This window comes from Mustelus asterias, chromosome 26 (assembly GCF_964213995.1).
Source record: "Mustelus asterias chromosome 26, sMusAst1.hap1.1, whole genome shotgun sequence".
NCBI lineage: Eukaryota > Metazoa > Chordata > Chondrichthyes > Carcharhiniformes > Triakidae > Mustelus > Mustelus asterias.
The window spans coordinates 15,868,475-15,893,922 of NC_135826.1; the positions used below are offsets into that span (position 1 = coordinate 15,868,475).

Genomic DNA, 25,448 nt, shown 5'->3' on the forward strand with positions numbered 1-25,448 from the left:
GAAAAATAAAGAGAGACAAGAAATAAAAGATAGAGAACAGTTAAAAAATAAATAAAATGAAAACAAAGGGGTCGAGGTGGGGTAGAGCTAATCACCTGAATTTGTTGAATTCGATGTTGAGACCGGAAGGCTGTAACGAGCCCAGCCGGAAGATGAGATGCTGTTCCTCCAGTTTACGCTGAGCTCCACTGGAACATTGCAGCAGGCCAAGGACAGACATGGGAATAGGATCATGTGTTAAAGCAACCGGAAGGTCAGGGTCCAGATTGTGCACAGACTGAAGGTGCTCAGCAAAGCGATCGCCCAGTCTACGTTTGGTTTCTCCGTTATAGAGGAGACCACATTGGGAGCAGTGAATGCAATAAACTGAATTGAAAGAGGTGCAAGTGAAACGCTGCTTCACCTGGAATGAGTGTTTTGGACCTTGGATGGTAAGGATGGAGAAGTAAAGGGGCAGGTGTTGCACCTTCTGCGATTGCATGGGGAGGTACCATCGGTGATGGGAGAGGTGTTGGGTATAATGGAGGTGTGGATTAGGTTATCCTGGAGGGAACAGTCTCTGCGGAATGCTGGCAGAGGGAGTGAAGGGAAGATGTGTTTGGTGGTCAGATTGCAGCAGGTCAGATGGCTCTCTGGTGGGGGGATGGAGGGAGGCATGTCAGATGGCTCTCTAGTGGGGGCAGGGGGTTTCCACTGCCACTCTGCATGCAATCAATGGGGAGAAGGAGGGGTCCACTGCCACTCCGTGTACGATTGGTAGGGGGGCAGGGGGCTGCGATCGGTCTGGGTAAGGGGGGGGCTGGGGGGATAAGGGGGTCAGTTATGTTGTGGGGGTGGGGCAATGTCTGTGGTGGCCGGGGGAAGGCATTATCCAGCCCGAGAGCGATGTGGCAGGGGAGGGTTTTTGTATTTTTTTTACTGCGCATGGGCAGGTGAAGGCTCCGATTGGAGCTGCAGTGTTTCGGGCACGATATGCCCCGTCCACAGGCTTCTGCAGTGCAATTCAGAATCGCTGATTTCTTTTCAGGCAGAGTGCGTATGGGGGCGCCTGAGAACGGGTCTAAAAGTCGGATCTGAAACACTCCCAGATTCAAGTCCACCCAGCACTTCGAATCAAAATGGTAAAACCGGGCTCCATAACATTAATGCTTTGTGCACGTGCTTCTTATTTTTCTCTCCTGGTTTGGTTACTTTACAGCTTTTATTTCCCCATGACTGATGGTGCCTTAATCACAATTTTAACTCCTGCTGTCCTCTTTTACATTCTTTTTTCAAACTTTTATTTATCCAACCTTTTCCACGTGAACCCTTCTGCATTTACTAGTTTTAATTCCTCGTTACCGCCCTGTTTATCCTTCCCACGAGGAGTCTCTTAACAGGCCAGTTAAATTGGAACCATCCCAGAGGTCCTGTTCCCTCCCGAGGGAGACCAGACATGATGATCACACTGGGAGCTCGGAGGCCAGTATCCCCAGGTAGTCAGGGTCAAGATAGGGCAGTGCACTGGCACCTTGGCAGCGCCAATCTGGCACTACCAAGGGTGGGGCGTGATGGGGGTGGGGACAGAAGGGGGCAGGGCCTGTTTGGGGAAGGGGCCTGTGTGCAGAGATTTGCTTCATGGTGGAGGATTGGGGGGCAGGGGAGGTGGCAAAGGGGGAGCACTTATGTCTTGAAGAGTCGATGCCAGCGATTAGTGGGTGGGGGGATGCCTGGAAGGACTTATGCTACATTGATGGGGGCAGGGGATCTTTAACTTGGAATAGAGATTGGCACCCTTATCTCTGTGGAGCCCAACCTGCTCATTCTCTATCTGAACTGAGTGTCTTTTACAGCGTGCTGGAGAGATTCAAGATGGAGATGTTTACTGCAAACATCCATGACTGTCGACAATCTCCCACGTTCTGTGGTCCTGACACAACATGCCCATCCAGATCTGAGAGTTGATTATTTACATTATTAATGTGCATGTTTCATTTTTTTGTCAGTTTTTTCCTTTTTCAGCATAAAAACTTACAGAAAGTACGATAACAATTCAAAGAAAGATTTTTACTTCTTATTGTTCAACATTTACATCAAATATCACAACTATTGAAGACAAATTGCATCATCTCCCCTGCACCAAATTCCCACTCTCTCCAAATTCCCACTCTCACCAAATTCCCAACCTTTACACTTGGTTAATGATGCATTCCATTTGCCACCACTCTGAAGGAGAATTTCCTGATATTATTTGAACCCAGGTATCCTCGACTCATTCTCATTGTTTAATTTAGACAAATATTCCAGATTTACTTCGACATCTCTTTAAGTACTATCAGATTCTCCAGCCTTTTCTTATCGCTCAGGTGTTTGACTTTGGGAATTGATTTTGTTGCTTTTTCTTGCTCAGCCTCCTGGACTTGAATTTCTCTCGTGTGTCTCATAGACCAGAACAGGACACAATGCTCAATGTGCAGTCTGACCACATCATTGTACCAATCAAAACTTTCTGAATTGCATTCTGCTCTTTTGGCCATGGGCTTTAATGATCTGTTGATTTATTTTGATCATTTCTCAGTATTAGTTGGACATGTTGACCATGAACCAAACTAGATCAATTACTATTTTGACCATTGCTATTTCTGAAACAATTATTTAGTCCGGTACACTTCTTGTTACGTGCAATTGGCCATTGGCCTATCCAATTCTATACTTTCTCCAACCCATTTAGCCACTCACAATACCGACAAAACATGAAAAGAAAACGTATCAAACATTTGTTGAGTTTAACCTTTCTCTGTCAGTTGTGTCATATATCATTATTCATTCCAAATTGTGATCTTTACCGACAATATAATTACGGCTACTTAATGGATTAACGTCCCACAAGGAATGTTGGTATAAATTCACAGTGATAGCGTAAACTTACCAAACACTTATATTGAATTTCTTAGAATGGATGGAATTTTCCATTTTCACTTTTTCACTCTTCGGGCTGAATTCTCCGACCTCGCCCTCCTGACCTGGCCTGGTTGACTCTTAAAATGCCCTCTGAAATGGTCATTCAGTTAAAAGGATGGCAACTAGGGCAATTAGGGACGGGCTATAAATGCGAGACCAGCTAGCGACGTCCATACCCCATAATTGAATTTTAAAAACCCTATGGCATTCTTCTCACCAGTAACGCAGAGACAGATAGCAGCAGCTGTGGGGGCCACATGAGGGTATGTAGGCAAGGATGCTGTCAAAGTGCTCCTGTACCCATGCCCATGTCTCTTAATGCTCCTCTCTATCTGCAGGATAAGTGTGAAAGAGCACAGACATGGGCAGGAATCCTGACGTTAGGATCCTAATCCCCTTTAAAGAAGATGGTATGGAGCTGGCAAGTGAGGAAGGTGACTGGACTCGAGTTAAAGGGGCTATTGGACATGTCCAATCAACCATTAAAAATGCCTCCAGTCTGCTCCCCATGGATGGACAGAGCTCACGACTTGAATAATTCTTTATGTTCATCAATGCAGCCTCCAGAGCCCACTCTCAAGGCAGAAATGGAGAAGACCAGCCCCACCTCCACCTCTCAGGAGAAAGAAATGGCACCCTGACAGGATGCACTGTCAAGCGTTTTTCCACATTCTTCACCAGTGCAGACATGCACCTCACTGAACGCATGTGCCAGAGTAGGCTCTGGGTCACAAGCTGGTGAGTACAGCACTGACACAGGTCCACAGCTGTGGAGAAAGTGACAGCTGAGGTCTCTGACACTGGGAGGATTCTGGAGACCAGGCCCCTGCTGAGGCCGCATGCAGACAGCAAGCCTCAGGACTCGGCCAGAAGAGACCTGTTGAAACTGCGAAGACAGACAGACGGCATCATGAAGCTAAGAGTCCATCAGTCATGTGCAGACTTGAGCAAAAGATGGAGGGGTCCATTGGGGTTCTGTCTCCCGTTGTGGCTCTGGCATGTGAGTCCACGGGAAGGGCAGCAGCTGCCTTAGAAGCCAAGGTCTAGTTGAATGCACATTGTCTGCTGGATATGTGCTCAGACCTGCACTCCACCACTCTAACCATAAGTGCTGTTCGCAAATGGCAAGGCAAGAAGGACACAAGGCACCTCACCCTTCCCCTAGGCGCTCCTTCTCCTCAGAGAGGTGGAGCGTCAACAAGGTACTCCAGGGGCTCCACCTTCTCTCTTTCAGTGACTCCATCGCATCCAGCAGGTCAAGCGAATAAGGGTGCACCTACATCTGTGCAGGAGACCCTCAGCAGGCCAGAGCCCTACCAGCGAGACGAAGCACCAAGTGGTGAGCTCAGCAATTCCAAACCGTTGGGTACACAAAGAGGTGGAAGGAGGGAAAACATGTTCGCTTTTCATAACAGTTACTCCGTATTCAGGTAAGTTATTAGAGTCATAGAGGTTTACAGCATGGAAACAGGCCCTTCGGCCCAACTTATCCATGCCGCCCTTTTATTTTTAAACCCCTAAGCTAATGCCAATTGCCCGCTCTATATCCATCGTACCCATGTAACTATCTAAATGCTTTTTAAAAGATAAAATTGTACCCGCCTCTACTACTAACTCTGGTAGCTTGTTCCAGACACTCACCACCCTCTGTGTGAAAAAATTGCCCCTCTGGACACTTTTGTATCTCTCCCCTCTCACCTTAAACCTATGCCCTCTAGTTTTAGACTCCCCTACCTTTGGGAAAAGCTATTGACTATCTACCTTGTCTATGCCCCTCATTATTTTATAAACCTCTATAAGGTCACCCCTCAGCCTCCTATGCTCCAGAGAAAAAAGTCCCAGTCTCTTGAGCCTCTCCTTATAACTCAATCCATCAAGTCCCGGTAGCATCCTAGTAAATCTTTTCTGCACTCTTTCTAGTTTAATAATATCCTTTCTATAATAGGGTGACCAGAACTGTACACAGTATTCCAAGTGTGGCCTTACCAATGTCTTGTACAACTTTAACAAGACGTCCCAACTCCTGTATTCAATGTTCTGACCGATAAAACCAAGCATGCCGAATGCCTTCTTCGCCACTCTGTCCACCTGTGACTCCACTTTCAAGGAGCTATGAACATGTACCCCTAGATCTCTTTGTTCTGTAACTCTCCCCAACACCCTACCATTAACTGAGTAAGTCCTGCCCTGGTTCAATCTACCAAAATGCATCCCCAAGCATTTGTCTAAATTAAACTCCATCTGCCATTCGTCAGCCCACTGGCCCAACTGGCAGAAGTCGGGAACCCTGGATGTCTCGGGTTATTGAGGCCCTAGTCAAAAAGAAGAAAGAGGCACATGATTTGCATAGGCAGCTGGGATCAAGTGAATCTCTTGAAGAGTATCGGGGGTGTAGGAGTAGAGTTAAGAGAGAAATCAGGAGGGCAAAAAGGGGACACGAAATTGTTTTGGCAGATAAGGCAAAGGAGAATCCAAAGAGCTTCTACAAATACGTAAAGGGCAAAAGAGTAACAAGGGAGAGAGTAGGGCCTCTTAAGGATCAACAAGTCATCTATGTGCGGATCCACAAGAGATGGGCGAGATCCTAAATGAATATTTCTCATCAGTATTTATTGTTGAGAAAAGCATGGATGTCAGGGAACTTGGGGAAATAAATAGTGATGTCTTGAGGATTGTACGTATTCCAGAGAAGGAGGTGCTGGAAGTCTTAAAGCACATCAAGGTAGATAAATCCGCTGGACCTGATGAGATATATCCCACGACATTGTGGGAGACGAGGGAGGAAATTGCAGGTCCCCTAGCCGAGATATTTGAATCATCGATAGTCACGGATGAGGTGCCTGAAGATTGGAGAGTGGCAAATGTTGTGCCTTTGTTTAAAAAGGACTGCAGGGAAAAGCCTGGGAACTACAAGCAGTGAGCCTCACATCTGTGGTGGGTAAATTGTTGGAAGGTATTTTGAGAGACAAGATCTACAGGCATTTAAAGTTTTTAAACGTGAAAGTTGTTGAGTAAGTGAGTGGGTTAGTGAATGGATGGTTCGGTCAGTGGAGAGTGAAGTTTGTGAGGGTGAGGTGGGTGAGAAGGTGAGGTGGGTAGTTGGGTGATCGGGAGAGTAGTCAGGTGGTCTTGAGGACCTTAATCAGGTGGGGGGCAGTCAATGTTGCAGGTAAGATTTCCATTGGGGACTGACGTACATCTTCCAACTTGCATCCCATCTCCAATGATCCAAATACGAGAGGATTTAGGCCAATATGTTTGTGTGGATGATTTAACCCTAAAGAGCGTTTGCTGTGAGTTACTTTACAAATGACAGGGTCCCTAACTGCCATTGAGATGGAGATGGATGCGATATCTTCCACAGAACAAAAGCACTCGTGAACAGCATGACGTCTGCTACAAAGAGGCCACTCATCCCAGTGGTTGCATCACAGATCTTCCATCTCCAGCTGATCCTTGGTTCACCACAGCAATACAACTCCAGAGGGCTGGAATTGGTTGCTGAAAACATCTTGGGGGAAAGGAGCTGAAAATTGTGCAACAAAGCAACCTCCAAAGCCACTGACTTAGTACTGGGAGAGGGCCACAGGAGGATGTTACATCATGACATGAAAGAGGACAGAAACTGTTTAAATTAAACCTTACATTATTGCTTCTTTAAAAAGTAGAGCTTGCTGAGCCAAGACGCCTGCTACAGATCCATTATTCACAAGTCGGCCATAGTTTCTGGAAATTTACAACAGTTGTAATGGGACAAAACTCAACCCTTCTCCTTGTGGAATCTCTAATTTCTGAGGACATATCCAGGGTCCAGCAGATGATCTGTCTCCCCAGCCTGGTCTTATAACAACAGGAAAGCAATTAAAACTTGTCATATCAGCAGATGCATTACAAGCCACCATTTATATCCTAAGGTGAGCAATGTACTTTGACCAGAAGCTTGGAAACTGCTTATTGACCTGCAACTGATACATTAATCGGCAACTCACATGACCTAAGCTTCTTGCGTATGGGAAGTTTTAGCATTACATTTCACGACTTGCAACTCAATCTGCTGTTTAAACTCCAGCCTGAAAACATCAAAGCAGGACTCCAGACTGACCAACACCTGAATCTAGTCTAAAGTTTCTCAGAGCTTGTTTCCCTGGAAGATTCCTGCCTTTTTTCTATTCATTCGTGGGACATGGGTGTCGCTGGCTGGCCAGCATTTATTGCCCATCCTAGTTGCCTTTGAAAAGGTGGTGGTGAGCACCACCTCCTTCCAAACAGACCCGAACATCATCTTGCTATGTCACCATCAACTCTTCATTCCTAACTTCTTATTATGTGCTTGTGTATGTCTTTGAAGTTGTGAACATTGTCTGGGTTTGAATGTGTGAATAAACTATACTTCTGATTTAACCCTAAAGAGAGTTTGCTGTGAAACACAGCACAACCTATTCCAAAAGTTAAAGCACCTCTGCTTATGGACAGATGGAGAGAAAAATAAAGGAGTTCAGTTTTGCCTTCCTTCACTGTCCGTGATGGAAAAGATGTCCTCAGTCAGATATTGAGAAGGCAGTGGGAGCTGATATTCACGCTCAATGCTAGTAGTTTTGACCAAGTGAAGGAAGAATTTTAATATCTCGCATGAATACTCAAGGTCAATAAATATACCTTCAAATGCCATCACTTTACAAATGAGCAACTAGCCTCACATTCTGCTCCATTCACCAACACAGCTCCGTTCACCTATCAACATAACTAACATTCATTGCCTCACACTCACACACTTAGCATTGTTATGAGTCTCATAACCACTTTTCACACACTGCTAGCCATTCACCTATGACAGGGACATCACCAAACACATGGCAACAAACTATCAGACACCAGACGGTCTCGCTTTCAGATGAAGGTGGTGAATAATCACAGACAGCAACACATAACCAGTAGGGTCAGACGTGACCGTATATTTTCATCCCCATGGAGCAGAGGGTGCTGGCTAACATTGGAGCAAACACAGTAAGAAGTTTAACAACACCAGGTTAAAGTTTTTGTGCGCTATACAGACAAAGCATACCGTTCATAGAGAAAGAAAAGAGAGAGTGCAGAATGTAATGTTACAGTCATAGCTAGGGTGTAGAGATCCATCTCCTCAAAGTGAATTCAGGATGAGCAACGAAGGCTGTCATCACCAGTGAGTCCCATATCATAGAACATAGAAAAGCTACAGCACAAACAGGCCCTTCGGCCCACAGGTTGCGCCGAACATGTCCCTACCTACTAGGCTTACCTATAACCCTCTATCTTACTAACTTCCATGAACTTATACAAAAGTCTCTTAAAAGACCCTATCGAATCCGCCTCCACCACCACTACCGGCAGCCGATTCCACTCACCCACCACCCTCTGAGTGAAAAACTTATCCCTAACATCTCCTCTGTACCTACTCCCCAGCACCCTAAACCTGTGACCTCTTGTGGCAACCATTTCAGCCCTGGGTAAAAGCCTCAGAATTCACTCTATCAATACCCCTCAACATCTTATACACCTCTATCGGGTCACCTCTCATCCTTCGCCTCTCCAAGGAGAAAAGACCTAGCTCTCTCAACCTATCCTCATAAGGCATGCCACCTAATCCAGGAAACATCCTTGTAAATCTCCTCTGCACCCTTTCTATGGCTTCCACATCCTTTCTGTAATGAGGCGACCAGAACTGGGCACAGTACTCCAGGTGGGGTCTGACCAGGGTCCTATACAGCTGCAGCATTATCTCCCGATTTCTAAACTCAATTCCTCTATTGATGAAGGCCAGTATTCCATACGCCTTCTTAACCACAGCCTCTACCTGCGACGCTGCTTTGAGCGTCCTATGAACCCGGACCCCAAGATCCTTCTGATCTTCCACACTGCCAAGCGTCTTACCCTTAATATTATATTCTTTCATCCTATTCGACCTGCCAAAATGAACCACCACACACTTATCTGGGTTGAAGTCCATCTGCCACTTCTCCGCCCAGTCTTGCATCTTATCTATGTCTCGTTGCAACTGCTGACATCCCTCTACACTATCCACAACCCCACCAACCTTTGTGTCATCAGCAAACTTGCCAATCCATCCTTTCACTTCCTCATCCAGGTCATTTATAAAAATCACAAAGAGCAAGGGTCCCAGAACAGATCCCTGGGGCACTCCACTGGTGACCGACCTCCATGCTGAAAAAGACCCATCTACAACCATTCTTTGCCTTCTGTGGGCAAGCCAGTTCTGAATCCACAAAGCAATGTCCCCTTGTATCCCATGCCCCTTCACTTTCTCAATGAGCCTTGCATAGGGCACCTTATCAAACGCCTTGCTGAAATCCATATAAACGACATCTACCGCTCTTCCCTTGTCCATGTGTCTAGTTACATCTTCAAAAAATTCAATTAGGCTCGTAAGGCATGATCTGCCTTGGACAAAGCCGTGCTGGCTATTTCTGATCATACTATTCCTCTCCAGATGTTCATAAATCTTGCCTCTCAGGATCTTCTCCATCAACTTACCAACCACTGAGGTTAGACTCACCGGTCTATAATTTCCTGGGCTTTCTCTTCTTCCTTTCTTGAATAACGGAACCACATCCGCAATCCTCCAATCCTCCGGAACCTCTCCCGTCTCCATTGATGACGCAAAGATCATCGCCAGAGGCTCAACGATCTCTTCCCTCGCCTCCCACAGTAACCTGGGGTACATCCCATCCGGTCCCAGCGACTTATCTAACTTGATGCTTTTCAAAAGCTCCAACACATCCTCTTCCCTAATGTCCACATGCTCAATCTTCTCAGTCCACTGCAAGTCTGCACTGCAACTACCAAGATCCTTTTCCACTGTGAATACTGAAGCAAAGTATTCATTGAGTACCTCTGCCATTTCTACCGGTTCTATACAGACTTTCCCACCTTCACATTTGATAGGTCCTACTCCTTCACATCTTATCCTCTTGCTCTTTACATACTTGTAGAATGCCTTGGGGTTTTCCTTTATCCTGTCTGCCAAGGCCTTCTCATGACCCCTTCTTGCTCGTCTAATTTCCCTCTTAAGTTCCTTCCTACTAGTCGTATACTCTTCTAGATTTCTAACATTACCTTGAAGAAATAACAGTGTTTGAAGAGTTGAATACGCTATTCCTGTCCTAATGTTCCCATGGAGTCCTTCAGTTGTGCTGTAGCTCAATTGTAAAATCCCCTGCCTGCTCTTCCCTCCACTTCTGTCTGGTATCCCTTGCCATTTTCCCCTCACGCCACCTCTCCTTCCTTGCGCTGGGCACCAGCCTACCACGATGGAAGGCTCTATCGTTGTTCTCTGAAGGAAGCCAGCACCCTTTGGCAGACTGCTGGTTTTGATTTGATTTGATTTGATTTATGCTTGTCACATGTATTGGTATACAGTGAAAAGTATTGCTTCTTGCGCACTATACAGACAAAGCATACTGTTCATAGAAAAGGAAACGAGAGAGTGCAGGATATAGTGTTGCAGTCATCGCTAGGAAAGCGAAAGATCAACTAAAGGTAGGTCCATTCAAAAGTCTGACGACAGCAGGGAAGAAGCTGTTCTTGAGTTGGTTGGTATGTGACCTCAGACATTTGTATCTGTTTCCCAACGGAAGAAGATGGAAGAGAGAATGTCCGGGGTGCGTAGGGTCCGTAATTATGCTGGCTGCTTTGCCGAGGCAGCAGGAAGTGTAGACAGAGTCAATGGATCCCCTGCTGATGAATCCTGGACAATCCACCTAAAGCATGAATATTCAAAGGAGCTAAACATACATTGATGGGCAAGGATTCTTACATCACCTAGCTGGTGGCTGCCCTTTTAAACTTGGAGCTGACCAACAAACTGGTTTGGCCAGGGGTGAGGGTTCGATAAAGAAGCCCTGATTAAAGGATTGACTACCTTGCGGAACGTGATGAGTCCTGAGTTATCAGAATCATATAAGGAAGGCCGACAGACTGATGACTTAGAGAGTTAATTTATGGGGATGAGTTCCATCAACTTGATTTCTGTTTTTCTGAGTTCAGAGAATTGTGGGGATGATCTAATCAAAGTGCTTTAAATGATACTGCGATTCAACAGGGTAAGTTCAGATAAACTATTTCCTTTTATAAGGGAAATCCAGATAACAGAGAGACAATCTTAAAATGAAAACTAGACCATTCAGGAGCAAAATCAGAAAACATTGTTACCACAAAGGGAAGTGAAAACGTGGAACTCTTTTCCTCAAAATGTTGTGGATACTGGGACAATTGAAGCTTTCAAGACTGAGATTGAATTATTCTTGAGCAAGGATAAAACAGCTAAATGGGGATGTGGTACAAACCAGCTGTGATCTAGAATCATAGAATCCCAACAGTGCAGAAAGAGGCCATTGGGCTCATCGAGCTTGCATCGACAACAATCCCACCCAGGCCTTATCCCCGTAACCTCACGTGTTTACCCTGCTAATCTCCCTGACACTAAGCGGCAATTCAGCAAGGTAAATCAACTATCGGTGGGGTACCCGAGGTGACAGGAACTGCCTAAAGTTTAGACAATACAAGACTCACGAGGCAGGTATATCTGTATAAAGACATAACTTTATTTAATTCAGCGACCGCCGAGTTTATCAAAGGGTTCAGTAGCTCTGACATAGAGCAGCAAAACCTCTCCGATGAATCTAACATATACAACCAAAAACAGATCAATTATAGATTTTTCTTATCAATCATTCCTGCCTTTCAATAGCTTTAATTCAAAATTCTTCACGATATGCAAATCAACAACAATGCATGTCAAATGCATTAGCCAATCGAATTCCATCACTCAGCATAATGGTATTTTATTAGTCTGTGAAATCTGGAAGCTGACTCCTCTCTTGGCTGACCCTACACCCTGTTTGCCTCGTAGCCTAAGACGCTCAGCCTAGAGTTCAAATGAACGTTCTCACAGGTTCCCTTCAAGGCCACTGTCTAGCCAGATTAACTTGTGACACCACTCTGGCACCAATCCATCTCGTCTGGACAGTGAATAAACCTTATTCATGTTATATGATGAAGTGTTCTAAAGGTTCTCCCATCTGAAACTTTACTGGTAAAACATGCATATTTCCAAGGCCTAAATATTCTCTCAAGATATGGCTTTGCCCTAATGACTTTTACCATGATGTTTTGCGGTAAAATGCTTTTTGACTAAAGTGAACAATATTCCTGAAAATCAATAATAATGCATTCAAAATATCATCATATGTGTTTTACAATCATAATCACTCATTTGAATCAATTACTGCATCTAATACGTGTAAATTGCTTCTTGTTAGCTCATAAATTTATTTTGAAAGTCATTTAACTGATTGCTGCTATTTCTGTCAGTGCCTCAATGTCTATTGTTTAAAAATCGTACCACCTCATTAGGGGTTCCATCTACACAACCTAATATGCAGATCTTTGGACTGTGGGAGGAAACCCAGGCGGACACAGGGAGAACATGCAAACTCCGCATAGTCCAAAGATGTGCGGGTTAGATCGATTGGCCATGCTAAAATTGCCCCTTAGTGTCCTGAGATGTGTAGATTAGAGGGATTAGCGGGTAAATATGTAGGGATATGAGGGTAGGGCCTAGGTGGGATTGTGGTCGGTGCAGACTTGATGGGCCCAATGGCCTCTTTCTGCACTGTAGAGTTTCTATGATTCTATGAGTCACCCGAGGCTGCAGCCAAGCCTGTGTCCTGGAGCTGTGAGGCAGCAGTGCTAACCACTGTGCCACCGTGCCGCCCATCTAACGAAAAGGCGAGGCTCGGGGAACTAAATGGCCCATTGCTGTTCCAATTTTCCTTTGATATGACTCATCAGGACTGCACTGGAAACCTCTTACTTATTTCAGTTAGGGAGAAAGTTGGGACAATGAAGGACATGGATAACAACTGTATAATTGCAGAAGTGCAGTCTATCCTGAGGTGTGATGGTTCAAGTGTATCAGCTATAACTAAATACAACTCCAAGTACAAGAACTGCTGACTAAGTTAGTGTGATGTTAGTGTACCTTTAAGAAAGGTTTTTTTAAACATGATTTCTGCAGCTCTCACAGCTTCAGTGCTTTCTTAACTCACAGTTTCAGTGTTTTCTTAGCTCACAGCTTTAGTGATGTCATTATTGCTGGGCTGATTACGATGAGTCCTTTATTGCTACTTAAGTGGCTTAAATGGGGTTGTTTGTGTTTACTCTGGGATTAATTTTATGATCCTGCATTGTTAGGAGGACAGTCATGTGTTTTTGGACAGTTTTTGTTTTCATTTTCAGTTCAGAGCTGTGGGTTTGAGTTTTAGTTTTAGAAGGGACAGCAAGCTAAAAGGAAATGTTTTCCCTCTCTCTGTTTTGAAAATTCTGTTGGATGGCTGAAAACAAGCTCTTGTTTTCCTGAAGGGTGAAAATCTGCTGTTGTTGAGGGCTGGACCAGGGTCTCTGATGTTTTGGGAAGCTGTCTTGTCTTCAAACTGTTCAGATTGAATCCAGAGAACTGCAGACTTCAATCAACAGACTCCATTTCCATTATCATGTGAGCAGTAGACTTTTATGTATTGAACCTGTCTAAAGGGTTTTGTCGATGGCAAGGGTTTTGGTTTGATTAGAACACATTAGATATCTTTGTTAAGGGTTATACGTTATAGTGGTTGTTTTGTTTCTTGTTTGTAATTGATAAAGGTTGTTGCCAGTTTTCTTACTATAGATGTTAACTGTGTTCTCAAATAAACTTTGTTTGATAAGAGCTCCCCAGTGGGTCACTTGAATCATACCAGAAGTGAAACATCTCATACTTATCCGAGCCAAAACCTATGGTCCAGGCGAGCTTCATAGAACACTTTGGAGTTTTTGACCTGAACCATAACTGGGGGCTCTTGCGGGATTAAAATCTATATTTCTTGATTGATTTGGGATTATTGAACTCAAAGGCAGTGGCCCTGACTTTACTGGCACGTCCTATCCGAAATTGGGGAGGGCGAGGCTCACAGAACGGGATTCTCCATTGGCCTCGGGCGTGATCTTACGAGCCTCAGGTGGCTGTGCCGGTAAAATTCTGGCCTGTGAGTGGTGAACATATTGGTATTTCCTTTTCAGGTGTTGTATTGAGGTTTAAATAGGGAGTGTCTTGTGGCATAATGGCTCTTTCAGAGTTTAAGAAGTTCTTGGGGGTGGAAGAGGTCACGCAGGGTAATTTACAAAAGGTGACTAAAACAAAGCTTTTGGAATCGGCTAAAACATTGCAGTTGAGATTGCCTGACAGTTTACAGAAAGGGGAACTAATTGTGGTGATAGTTCAGCATTTAAAATTGCCAGAAACACAGGCAGAATCATTGGAAATAGCTCGAATTCAATTACAGATAAAACAGCTTGAACATGAAAAAGAATTGAAGCAGGTTGAATTCGAAATAAAGGATAGAAAGAGAGTAGTGAAAACCAAAGAAAGGGATGCAAAAAGCCAGAGAAGTGAGGAACAAAAAGAAATGAAACAGCTTGAATTACAGATCAGAGCAAAAGAATGGGAAAGGATAGCACGAGCAGAACAGAAAGAAAAAGAGAGAGAATTTGAACTTCAGAAACTGGCAATCAAAAGTGAACTTCAGTTAAAATGGGTGGAGGTAAAGGGAAAAGTACAGGTTGAGAGTAGTGATGAGGACAGTGAGAAGGAGCAAGAGCTTCATATTCAAAGGCTTGGGGGGGATCTATTTAAATATGTCCAAGCATTGCCAAGGTTTGATGAGAAAGATATAGAAGCCTTTTTCATTTCATTTGATAAAGTGACTAAAGAAATGAAATGGCCACAGACCATGTGGGTATTATTGATTCAAACAAAGTTGGTAGGTAGGCTTAGTGAAGTATTTGCATCACTATCAGAGAAGATATCTGGGAAGTATGATGAGGTGAAAAAATCTATCTTCAGTGCATATGAACTAGTGCCAGGAGCTTACAGGCAAAGGTTTAGAAATCCAAGGAAAGAACCTCATCAAACGTACATAGAATTTGAAAGGATCAAATAGAGTAATTTTGATAAGTGGATAAGGGTTTTGCAAATAGACCAGGTATTTGAAGCTCTGAGAGAAATGATTATTTTAGGGGAGTTTAAAAATTCACTTCCTGATGTAATGAGAACTCATGTGGAAGAGAAGAGGGTTAGAACTGTGAGGTTAGCAGCAGAATAGATAATTAAGATAAATGCGAGGTGATGCATTTTGGTAGATTGAACCAGGACTTACTCAGTTAATGGTGGCGTGTTGGGAAGAGTTATAGAACCAAGCGATCTAGGGGGTACTGGTTCATAGCTCCTTGAAAGTGGAGTCACAGGTGGGCAGAGTGGTGAAGAAAGCATTCAGCATGTATGGTTTCATTGGTCAGACCATTGAATGCAGGACTTGGGACATCTTGTTGAAGTTGTACAAGACATTAGTAAGGCCACCAAAAGAGAAAATGCTGGAAAATCATAGCAGGTCTGGCAGCATCTGTAAGGATGAAAAAGAGCTGACGTTTCGAGTCCAGATGGCCCTTTGTCAAAGAGAGGAGTCACCAATGGCAGGACCGGAAGATGCTGCTGTGGGAATGGCCAGAAAATCCCACCCATTATTCAGTGTTGGTTACGTAGATAAACCGACTGCAGCACAGAAACGGGAAGTTCGATCCTACTGGTCCGTGCCAGTGTTTCTCCTCCACATGAGCCTCCTCCCATCCCTCTTCATCTGACTCTATCAACACATCTTTCTATTCCTTTCACCCTCATGTGCTTATCTAGCTTCCCCTTCAATGTCTCTGTGTTATTCAGCTCAACCACTCCTCATGGTAACACTGTCCCCAGTTCCACCTCTCTGGGTAAAGAGCTTTCTCCTGAATTTCTGATTGGATATATTAGTGACTATCTTATATTGATCACCCTTAGTTTCAAACACCCCCACAAGTGGAAACATTTTCTCCATACCTACCGCAGCAAATCCTTTCAGAACCTTAAAGACCTCGATCAAGCCACCTCCCAACCTTCTCCTTTCTGAGGAAAAGAGCTCCAGCCTGTTCAGCTTTTTCTGATGAATCTATCCTCTCAGTTCCAGTATCATCCTTGTGAATCTTTTCTGCAGCTTCTCCAGTGTCTTTGGATAGTGATCAGCAGTGGGAATTTTGTTGGATGCTTCCCTCCCTATCCCAGGAAGACAGAGTAATTCCAGTGCTCCTGTCACTGCCCCGGCTGTGATCAGTTAGTTGTTGTTTTTAGAAAGTACATGCCTGTTTTTAACCAGCCAAAACCACTTTCTACGCCATCATCTACCCTGTCTTCCATATCCAACCACCAGCACTGCGTGGCTTACTTAATGATTCTTGCACCTTCGATTCCTGTCGGAAGAACATTTATTTCTGATTTGATGTAATTGTAAACCACACAATTATTCTTCCTTCCGATAAATATGTGGGTTTTATCACCTTTTCCTGTCCAACTACCTTCTAATCTTTACAAAACCTTGCTCCCGTTGTCACATTTTACTCAGCGGGATTTTCTGGCCATCTGCCAGCAGCGGCATCTTCAGGTCTCCGCCAACATGACCCTTCGTCCGCCGTGGGTTTCTGTGCGGCAGGGGGTGTATTCACTGGGAAACCCCGTTAACAGCGGTGGGACCAGAAGATTCCGCTGTCAGCCAACAGCACATTGCCTCTCACTGCCGAGAAACACGCCACGGGGAGCGCTGAAAATCTGCCAATTGACTTTTCATATTAGAAATCCCAATATCCTCACTGCTTATTTGCAGTTGCAGCTGGATGAGGATTCACAGAAATATGCCACAGTCAATACACTAAAGGGCCTCTATCAATACACAAGGTTACCTTTTGGGGTATCGTCAGCCTGCGCCATTCTCCAGAGAACATTGGAGAACATACCTCAAGTGACCTATCTGGGTTACAAAGTGGACAAAGCAGGTCTACATCCTTTGGGGGACCGGCTGCGGGTGATTAAAGATGCCCCGTCTCCCGCCTCAATCCAGGAGTTACGGTCATTTTTAGGACTGGTGACGTACTACGGGAAATCCATACCAATGCTAAAAAAGGGTCAAGCTTGGGGATGGTCTGCCCGTCACGACCTTGTTTTTAAGAAAATAAAACAACAGCTGTCATCAGCGAATGTCTTAGCACATTACGACCCCAGAAAAGAGTTAGTGCTCACTCGTGACGTGTCTCCATACGGCATTGGGGCAGTTTTAGCACATAGATGGAAGAATGGAGATGAATGGCCAATAGCTTATGCCTCCAGGGCCTTGGCTGAAGCTGAAAGAAAGTACGTCCATATTGAAAAAGAAGGTTTGGCGGTAATATTTGGAGTGAAGAAATTCACAACATCTAAATGGGTGGAAATTTGCGATTGTCACCAACTAAATTGACAGCAAGTTGGGTACCAGGAAAATGGAAAAGTGAGAGTGTTGGATAATGCATGAGAAGGAAGCAGTACCACATTAGATAGGAGTGGAGTAAGAAGGGCTACAAAGACAGATTTAAATGCATTTATGTGAATTCACAAAGTGTGGTCAATAAGATTGGTGAGTTACAAGCACAAAAATACAAGTGGAAATGTGATGCAGCAGCAATAACGGAAACATGGTTAATGGTGAGGACTGGGCTGCTAATATTCAATGATAAATTGTTCAAAAAAGATAGGGACAGAAAGGGGGAAGCAGGATGACAGCAATTAGGGAAGATGTTGCAGTGTTGCAAAGCAAGGATGTCCTGCAGGGAACAAGGACAGGATCTACAGGTTAAAGATGAGAAGCAAAAAGGGTTTGATCATGTGACGAGGTGTTATATAAATTTCCAAATAGTAAAAGTGATATAGAGGGTCAAATCTGCAGAGAAATTACAGAGAAGTGCAAGACGTGTAGGGTGATGATATTGGGGAGTGTAACTTAGCCAAATATCAGTTGGGATAGTGTTAGAGTCCAGGGAAAAGAGGAGGAGGAATTTCTGAAATGTGTTTATCAGGCCTGTCCCCCAACCCTTCCACCCCATTCTGCTGCCATCGAGGCTCTCCCCTCTCTCCTCCCCCACAACCACACATAAGAGGGACACCTCCAAATGAAGGAGAGTTAACCCCCCCGCTAGAGCCCTCTTGGCACTGCCCCCTTTATGCGAACTGTCTATTTGGCGCCGCCCATTTGGTGCTGCTCAGGGGGCACTGCCCAGCCTTGTCCCTAATCCCCAGGGCTTTCAGGTACCTCCACATCCCCTGGTCACCATGACTGGTTTTCATTTTTGAACCATAGAATTCCGACATTGAATCCCTACAGTGCAGAAAGAGGCCATCGGCCCATCAGTCTGCACTGACTCTGAAACAGCATCTACCCTGCCCATCCCTTTTGCCCTATCCCCTTCACCCTGCGCATTTACCACAGCAATCCACCTGATCTGCACATCTTGGGAGTGTGGGAGGAAACCAGAGCACCCGGAGATAACTCACACCAACATGGGGAGAACGTGCAAACGCCGAACAGGCTGAAATCAAACCGGTGTCTGTGGTGCTGTGAGACCGTGGTGCTAACCGTTGTGCCACTGTGCTGCCCTGAAAACCAGTAGTGATACACCCTGCCAGGTGGGGAGGTGAGGAGTGGAGGGCAGGGGAGGGGGGGGAGGAGGAGGAGCATATGTCATGGGTAGATGATACGTCATCAAGTTCTTAAATTATATTGACATTTATTCGGTTTTGTGGAAATCAGGTTCACGTCACCAGCTGGAGACGGTGAAGATCTCGAACCGAGATCGCACTGCCGCAAATCCTGGTTTGGCCGTCTCGTGAGATTTCGGGGATTTGTACCCGGGGTGAACGGGGTGAATTGTGCTCTACTTTTATAAATTGACACCCCATTTTGACTTTACATTGTTGGTTTCGACTTTACAATGCCGCGCACAGTCGTACGCACACATTTACGTCCTGTGCCACTCATCTGTTTAACTGGACAGGCCGAACCATCTTGATGAGTTTGGAAATGAATGTTTTCAGTGCAACTATCTTGATTTTAATGCATTTATACACTGTTATTGTATTTAATATGCGCTCAGACTCACAGAATTTCAAGGTTAAACACGCAACTCACACTGATCGATAGCTTCATTATATTCCCCCAACACCATACCAGGAACTTGTGCTAAAGTGTGCAGACATCAACAGTAGCCTCAGCAACCTGACAGGGCAAGAATTGAGAGCATTTTACACCACTGGGTGACCATGAGTGATTTCTGGCCTTGATTCAGGAACAAATCCCCCATTTGTACCATCATTCCGATCGGAAAATCAGTTCCAACATACGACATGTCAATGTGGTTTTCAGGAATCAATTGTGTTGTAAGTCTGAGCACTGCCTGTACACCCCTTTGACATCCCAATAGAGGAGAATATCAAGAACTGTTCAGGAGATAGAAGGTTTGAATGAGGACGTGGATTCTGAATTTAGAACTGAGCACCAGCAGGATGGAATGTCCTTTTTAATTTACTGGCCAGAATTCTCCGACTCAGCCCATAGTTGGGACTCTCCAGTCTTGCTGCAATGAATGGAGTCTTGGCTGAGCGCCAAATTCTCTGTTCTTGCTGGCAGCGGTGGTGGGGCATACAAGACCAGAGAATCCTGGCTGCTATCGTTTTCCCTTTTTTAAGTCAGATTGTGTGTTTTGCTGTGAGCCTAATTTTTTTTTCATTGATATTTAGTTTTTTACAGTCATTTGGAAAGGTGCCTGAAGAAAGATCAAAACTAAAGATTACATCATTCACTGGGTTTTTGTAAGTAAGTGGTTTTGAGAAATTTACCTGTTCAAAATATTACGGAATGGAATTGGGGTTATTGAGGTGAACCAAATTATTGAATTGTGGCAACCAGACTTTGATAGTGACCACAGTGAAATTCTTGCTGTTGTAAATTTGGTGAAAATCTTGATTTATGATATGAGATGATAAAAAGATGAATGCTGAGAGTAATTGGTGTTTGTGGAATATTGTTGAGTAATTGGTTAATATCATTTATTGCTACTGGCAACTTATGATTGATAGCAGTTAAAAGGATCCTGTGCCCAACAGCGTTCTGGAGGGTCTTCTGTCTCTTCATAGCAATAAAGAACAAAGAAAAGTACAGCAGAGGAATAGGCCCTTCGGCCCTCCAAGCCTGCGCCGATCATGATGCCTGCCTGAACTAAAACCATATGCACTTACAGAATCCCTATCCTTCCATTCCCATCTTATTCATGTATTTGTCTAGTTGCCCCTTAAGTGCCACCATTGTACCGGCTCCCACCACCTCCCCGGACAGCACGTTCCAGACATTCACCGCCCTCTGTAAAAATCTTGCCTTGCACACCTGCTCTAAACTTTTCTCCATGCACCCGAAGCCTATGTTCCCCAGTACTTGACTTTTCTACCCTGGGAAAGAGCATCTGACTACCCACTCTGTCCATGCCACCATAATCTTGTAAACCCCGATCAGATCACCTCTCAACCTCCGCCGCTCCAGTGAGAATGAACTGAGTTTATCCAACCTCTCCTCATAGCTAATATCCTCCAAGCCAGGCAACATCCTGGTAAACGTCTTCTGTACCCTCTCCATAGCATCCACATCCTTCTGGGACTGTGACGACCAGAATTGTACACAATATTCTAAATGAGGCCTAACTAAGGTTCTGTACAGCTGCAGCATGACCTGCGAATTTTTATACTCAATGCCCCGACCGATGAAGGCAAGCATCCGTATGCCTTCTTGACTACCTTATCCACCTGCGTTGCTACTTTCAATGATCGGTGGACATGTACGCCCAGATCTCTCTGCCTGTTAATACTCCTCAGGGTTCTACCATTTCTGTATTATTCCTACTTGCGTTGAACCTTCCAAAATGCATTATCTCGCATTTGTCCAGATTAAACTCCATCTGCCATTTTTAACATCTGGCTGGACTACTCACTATCTAAGTGTAAGTGAACCTTGTACACAGTGCTTAAATAAGAGGGAACTGATTGGATGGTTTAATCTGAATTGTAAATACAAGACCAGGAAAAAAAACTACCTTTAAAAATGAGATAAAGAGACTAAAATCCTGTCTTCCCTGAGAACACTGAATTAATTCAGATTGTAATTATGTCATGAATGTTGTGCAATTTCTAAATGCAACAATGACTGAATCTCAGTAACTCCTGATCCATGTCGTGTATTAAAGACCAAACATTCATCAGGAAAACATAAGTAAAGTTCAACCAGTCCTGGCATTCCGGCAAGACTGCTCTCTGGATTACGAGTAATTTTGAAATAACAATGTGAAACAAGTACAACATGGATTGCTGTTTTGAAACATAAAAGACCTCAGAAGAGGTTAAGACTTGTGAATGTTCAGAGCATGTTTTAATGTTTAATGATAATGTAAATTCCTCCAGGGATTAGAACTGAGATGAAATGATATTTAATGGGATGTGTAGAATGAAATGACAGGAAGTGATTGAGGATATGACAGAGAAACAGCAGAATTACATCATCGTATGGGCTCTACGTTAATCACCTGAAGCGATAATGCATGACTTTCAGGCCTGGACAAAATGAGTTTAAGAAAGATGTGCGATTGCATTCAATAGTTGAGGTGGAAGACCAGCCATAATCATATTGAGTGATGGAGCAGGCTTGAAGAGCTGAATAGGCTACTCCTGCTTCTTTTTCTTATGTTTTAATGACATGTATATCAAGCAATATAATAGTGTATTTAAAATGGGCACAGCTACCCTTGACAGTCTCACATGACGGGAGTCAATTTAGTGATAGGTTCAACTACTATGAGCTGGAATAATATCAGTGGTTTTGTCATTACCCAGATAATTATCTTGATCATTCCAATTGGTACAATGTGTTGGTTTAAAGAATTAAGTAAGACACTGCCATAGAAAAACCAGAACGTGGAATTAGCTGCTCTGGTTAAAAAGTGAAGGGACAGGAACTCATTCCTCCGACCTCTACAACTTACATTCAGATTGAGTGGTGTTTACCACGTAAAGTATATCATAGAATCATAGTGTTAATCATAGAAACCCTACAGCACAGAAAGAGGCCATTCGGCCCATCGAGTCTGCACCGACCACAATCCCACCCAGGCCCTACCCCCATACCCCTACATATTTTACCCACTAATCCCTCTAACCTACGCATCTCAGGACACTAAGGGCAATTTTAGCATGGCCAATCAACCTAACCCACACATCTTTGGACTGTGGGAGGAAACCGGAGCACCCGGAGGAAACCCACGCAGACACGAGGAGAATGTGCAAACTCCACACAGATAGTGACCCAAGCCGGGAATCGAACCCAGGTCCCTGGAGCTGTGAAGCAGCAGTGCTAACCACTGTGCTATCGTGCCGCCCCCATATATATGCCATTAACTTTTCCTTTGGCATCTGAATAATGAAACAGTGTATAATTAGAGTACGCAATGGAATGCTCATGAAGTTTGACTGGACATAAACAAGGAGCTTGGAGAGAGCATCTTCGAAACTTTTCCAGTTTGAGTTTTTCCTGGTTAGATCTGAAAGTCTAATTTAGTATGTTATAATGGTACTTGTACACATCAATTTTAAAATCTATTCGACCATCTTAATAAAGATTTCATATTTTGGAATACAACATTTAATCATCCCTTTCAGTTAATAAAATTAACTTAAGATAGACAACTCACAGCATGATTTTTGCCTAACCATAACCAATGCACAGCAAAGCTGCAGTGAGGAAGCAGGAGAGGCAAAAGAATCTAAAACCAAAGCAAAACCTTCCTACAAGCCAATCAGAACCTCACAGTTGGGGCGGGATTTTTTGGCAGGTATTGTCATGAACAGGATGGGAAAATTTGGAGAGCCGTTGACTTTTAATATCCCACCCAATAATGTTTAAAATGATTCTGTCTGATTTTTACCTGATTCTTCACTGGAGTAACGTAGCCTCTTCTACGCCAGTCAACAGCCACGTGTGTCAGATCATCATCAATTTCTTCATCTTCATCAAGTTCATCATCACCTCCATCACTTGCTACATCTTCATCAAGTTCATCGTCACCTCTATCGCTTTCTACATCTTCATCAAGTTCATCATCACCTCCATCACTTTCTACATCTCCGTGAAGTTCATCATCAGCTCCATCACTTTCTACATCTTCGTCAAGTTCATCATCACCTCCATCACTTTCTACATCTCCGTGAAGTTCATCATCACCTCCATCACTTTCTACATCTTCATCAAGTTCATCTCCATCAACTTCTTCAGCCGAGTTGTCAGCTTGGATTGGGAGAAATCCATTCATGCGTTCATTGAACTCTTTATCGGTCTAGAAAGTCAAATACAGGGATATTCATGAATGAAGTGATTGGTTTCTGATGGAGAATGTGCAAGAAGAGAGTCGATAACATTACACGGCCACATTCTTATCCATTCACTGAGTTTAGCAAAAAGAGAGATCAAAGTAACAAGCATCACTGACATGTGTAATGTTCGACGGAAATAAAGAACTGCAGGAAAATGGTTTGTCCATTTCTACACATTCCAGGATAAAGGTGGGTGGAGAGCCTGAAGGTGATAAAGTATCTCTCTGGTCGAGGGTACCACAAACAAAATGGCAGCAGTGATTATACATGCACCTCATTTTGTGTGCGATGAGTTGAGAATCATTTGGTGATTAAAATCTTCCAGAGCACTTCCTCAGTGAGGAGAGTGGGTAAAGTTCCCCCATGATGACTAAGTTTATTGATGTTTAACTGACCCATCCCCAACAGAAAGCTCTCACATTCCATCACCAACCTGGTCTTAATTCCCGCTCAAAGCTCAGGCTGCAGTTGGTACAGAATTGGCCTCAGAACCCTTGGACTTAGAGGAGAAAGTTAGGCAGCATTCCTGATCACAATCTGAAGGAGGCTTATCTAAGTTTCAGGATATAGATCTGCCTCCTTACAGCTGTGTGCTTTGCCGGGGCGGCACGGTAGCACAGTGGTTAGCACTGCTGCTTCACAGCTCCAGGGACCTGGGTTCGATTCCCGGCTTGGGTCACTGTCTGTGTGGAATGTGCACATTCTCCTCGTGCCTGCGTGGGTTTCCTCCGGGTGCTCCGGTTTCCTCCCACAGTCCAAAGATGTGTGGGTTAGGTTGATTGGCCATGCTAAAAATTGCCCTTAGTGTCCCGGGATGCGTAGATTAGAGGGATTAGCGGGTACAATATGTAGGGATATGGGGGTAGGGCCTGGGTGGGATTGTGGTCGGTGCAGACTCGAAGGGCTGAATGGCCTCTTTCTGTGCTGTAGGGTTTCTTAAAAAAAAATTGGAAAGTTTAGTGCAAAAAAATTATTGATTTAAGATATCAAATGTGATGAATTTTCAAAGTCTGGTAACTGGTCTGAGTCAGGTGTGATTATTCCATGGCACCCCAATGTACCAGGTCCTGAGGTCTTGCATGGGTATTGAGCTTGCAGACAGGTTTTGGTCTTGCTTTAAATGTCATCATATGCAATTTGCCTGTGTTTAAAATCAGAGGTATTACCACGTGATATTGATTCAACCTGGATGTCCCTCCTTTATTGAAATACTATATCGTTCTGTTGGAAGGTTCAAACGTCATATTTGGGTTTTTCAGAATATATATGCAAGTAACATTCGCACCACACAAGTGCAAGGCAATGACCATTCCCAATGAGAGAGAATCCAGCCATCACCCAATGATATTCAATGGCATTACCGTTGCTGATTCCCCCACTATCATTATCCATCATTGGGGTAGCACAGTGGTTAGCACTGCTGCCTCACAGGGCCAGGAAGCCAAGTTCAATTCCAGCCTCAGGTGACTGTGTGGAGTTTCCACGTTCTCCCCGTGTCTGTGTGGGTTTCCTCCGGGTGCCCCGGTTTCCTCCCACAGTTGAAATATGTGTGGGTTAGGTGGATTGGCCATGCTAAGTTGCCCCTCCGTGTCAGGGGAATTAGCGAGGGTAAATATGTGGAGCTACGGGGATAGGGCCTGGGTGGGATTGTTGTCGGTGCAGGCTCAATGGACCAAATGGCTTCCTTCTGTACTGTAGGGATTCTATGATCACACTGGAAAGTAGCTGTTCCACAAAGATCAGGTTTGGTTTTGATGCTCCCATGGTTGAATATCCTGTCCACATGAATTGTTGAGTTTGACATCAAACCTGAGAAAACAGAGGGTGTCCATGAACCGATCTCCAATCAGTTATTGTCTTTTTTGGGAGTGGGGAAGGTGCGATTTTGAACTGGGATCCAACATTTCACATTCAGACTTTATTATTTCACATTCACAATCCAAATAGTCTCTCATCAATTTCCCAATGATTTCAATGACAAGATCTGACATTGGAGTTGAAATTGCCATTGGTCCCAGTGTTGGGTTTTAGTCCATCCCCGCGGGAAGGTTAGGGCCAAGGAGAGATTAATGCAGCTGGTGTGTTGAACACTGTCAACACTATCCCATCATGTTTAAATTGTCAC

The 25,448-nt window shown here is 44.2% G+C and overlaps 1 protein-coding gene across 1 annotated transcript in view; it reads right to left on the reverse strand.

The window, feature by feature from the left end:
* Positions 1 to 21,091: 21,091 nt before the first annotated feature.
* The window catches only part of LOC144479387 (uncharacterized), a 38,306-nt gene continuing 33,949 nt past the window's right edge, over positions 21,092 to 25,448 (reverse strand). The window contains exons 4-5 of the mRNA XM_078198008.1: positions 22,879 to 23,286; positions 21,092 to 21,268 (exon numbers count right to left, since the gene is read on the reverse strand). Coding sequence (XP_078054134.1) covers positions 21,092 to 21,268; positions 22,879 to 23,286 — 585 coding nt within the window. The remainder of the gene's footprint in view (positions 21,269 to 22,878; positions 23,287 to 25,448) is intronic.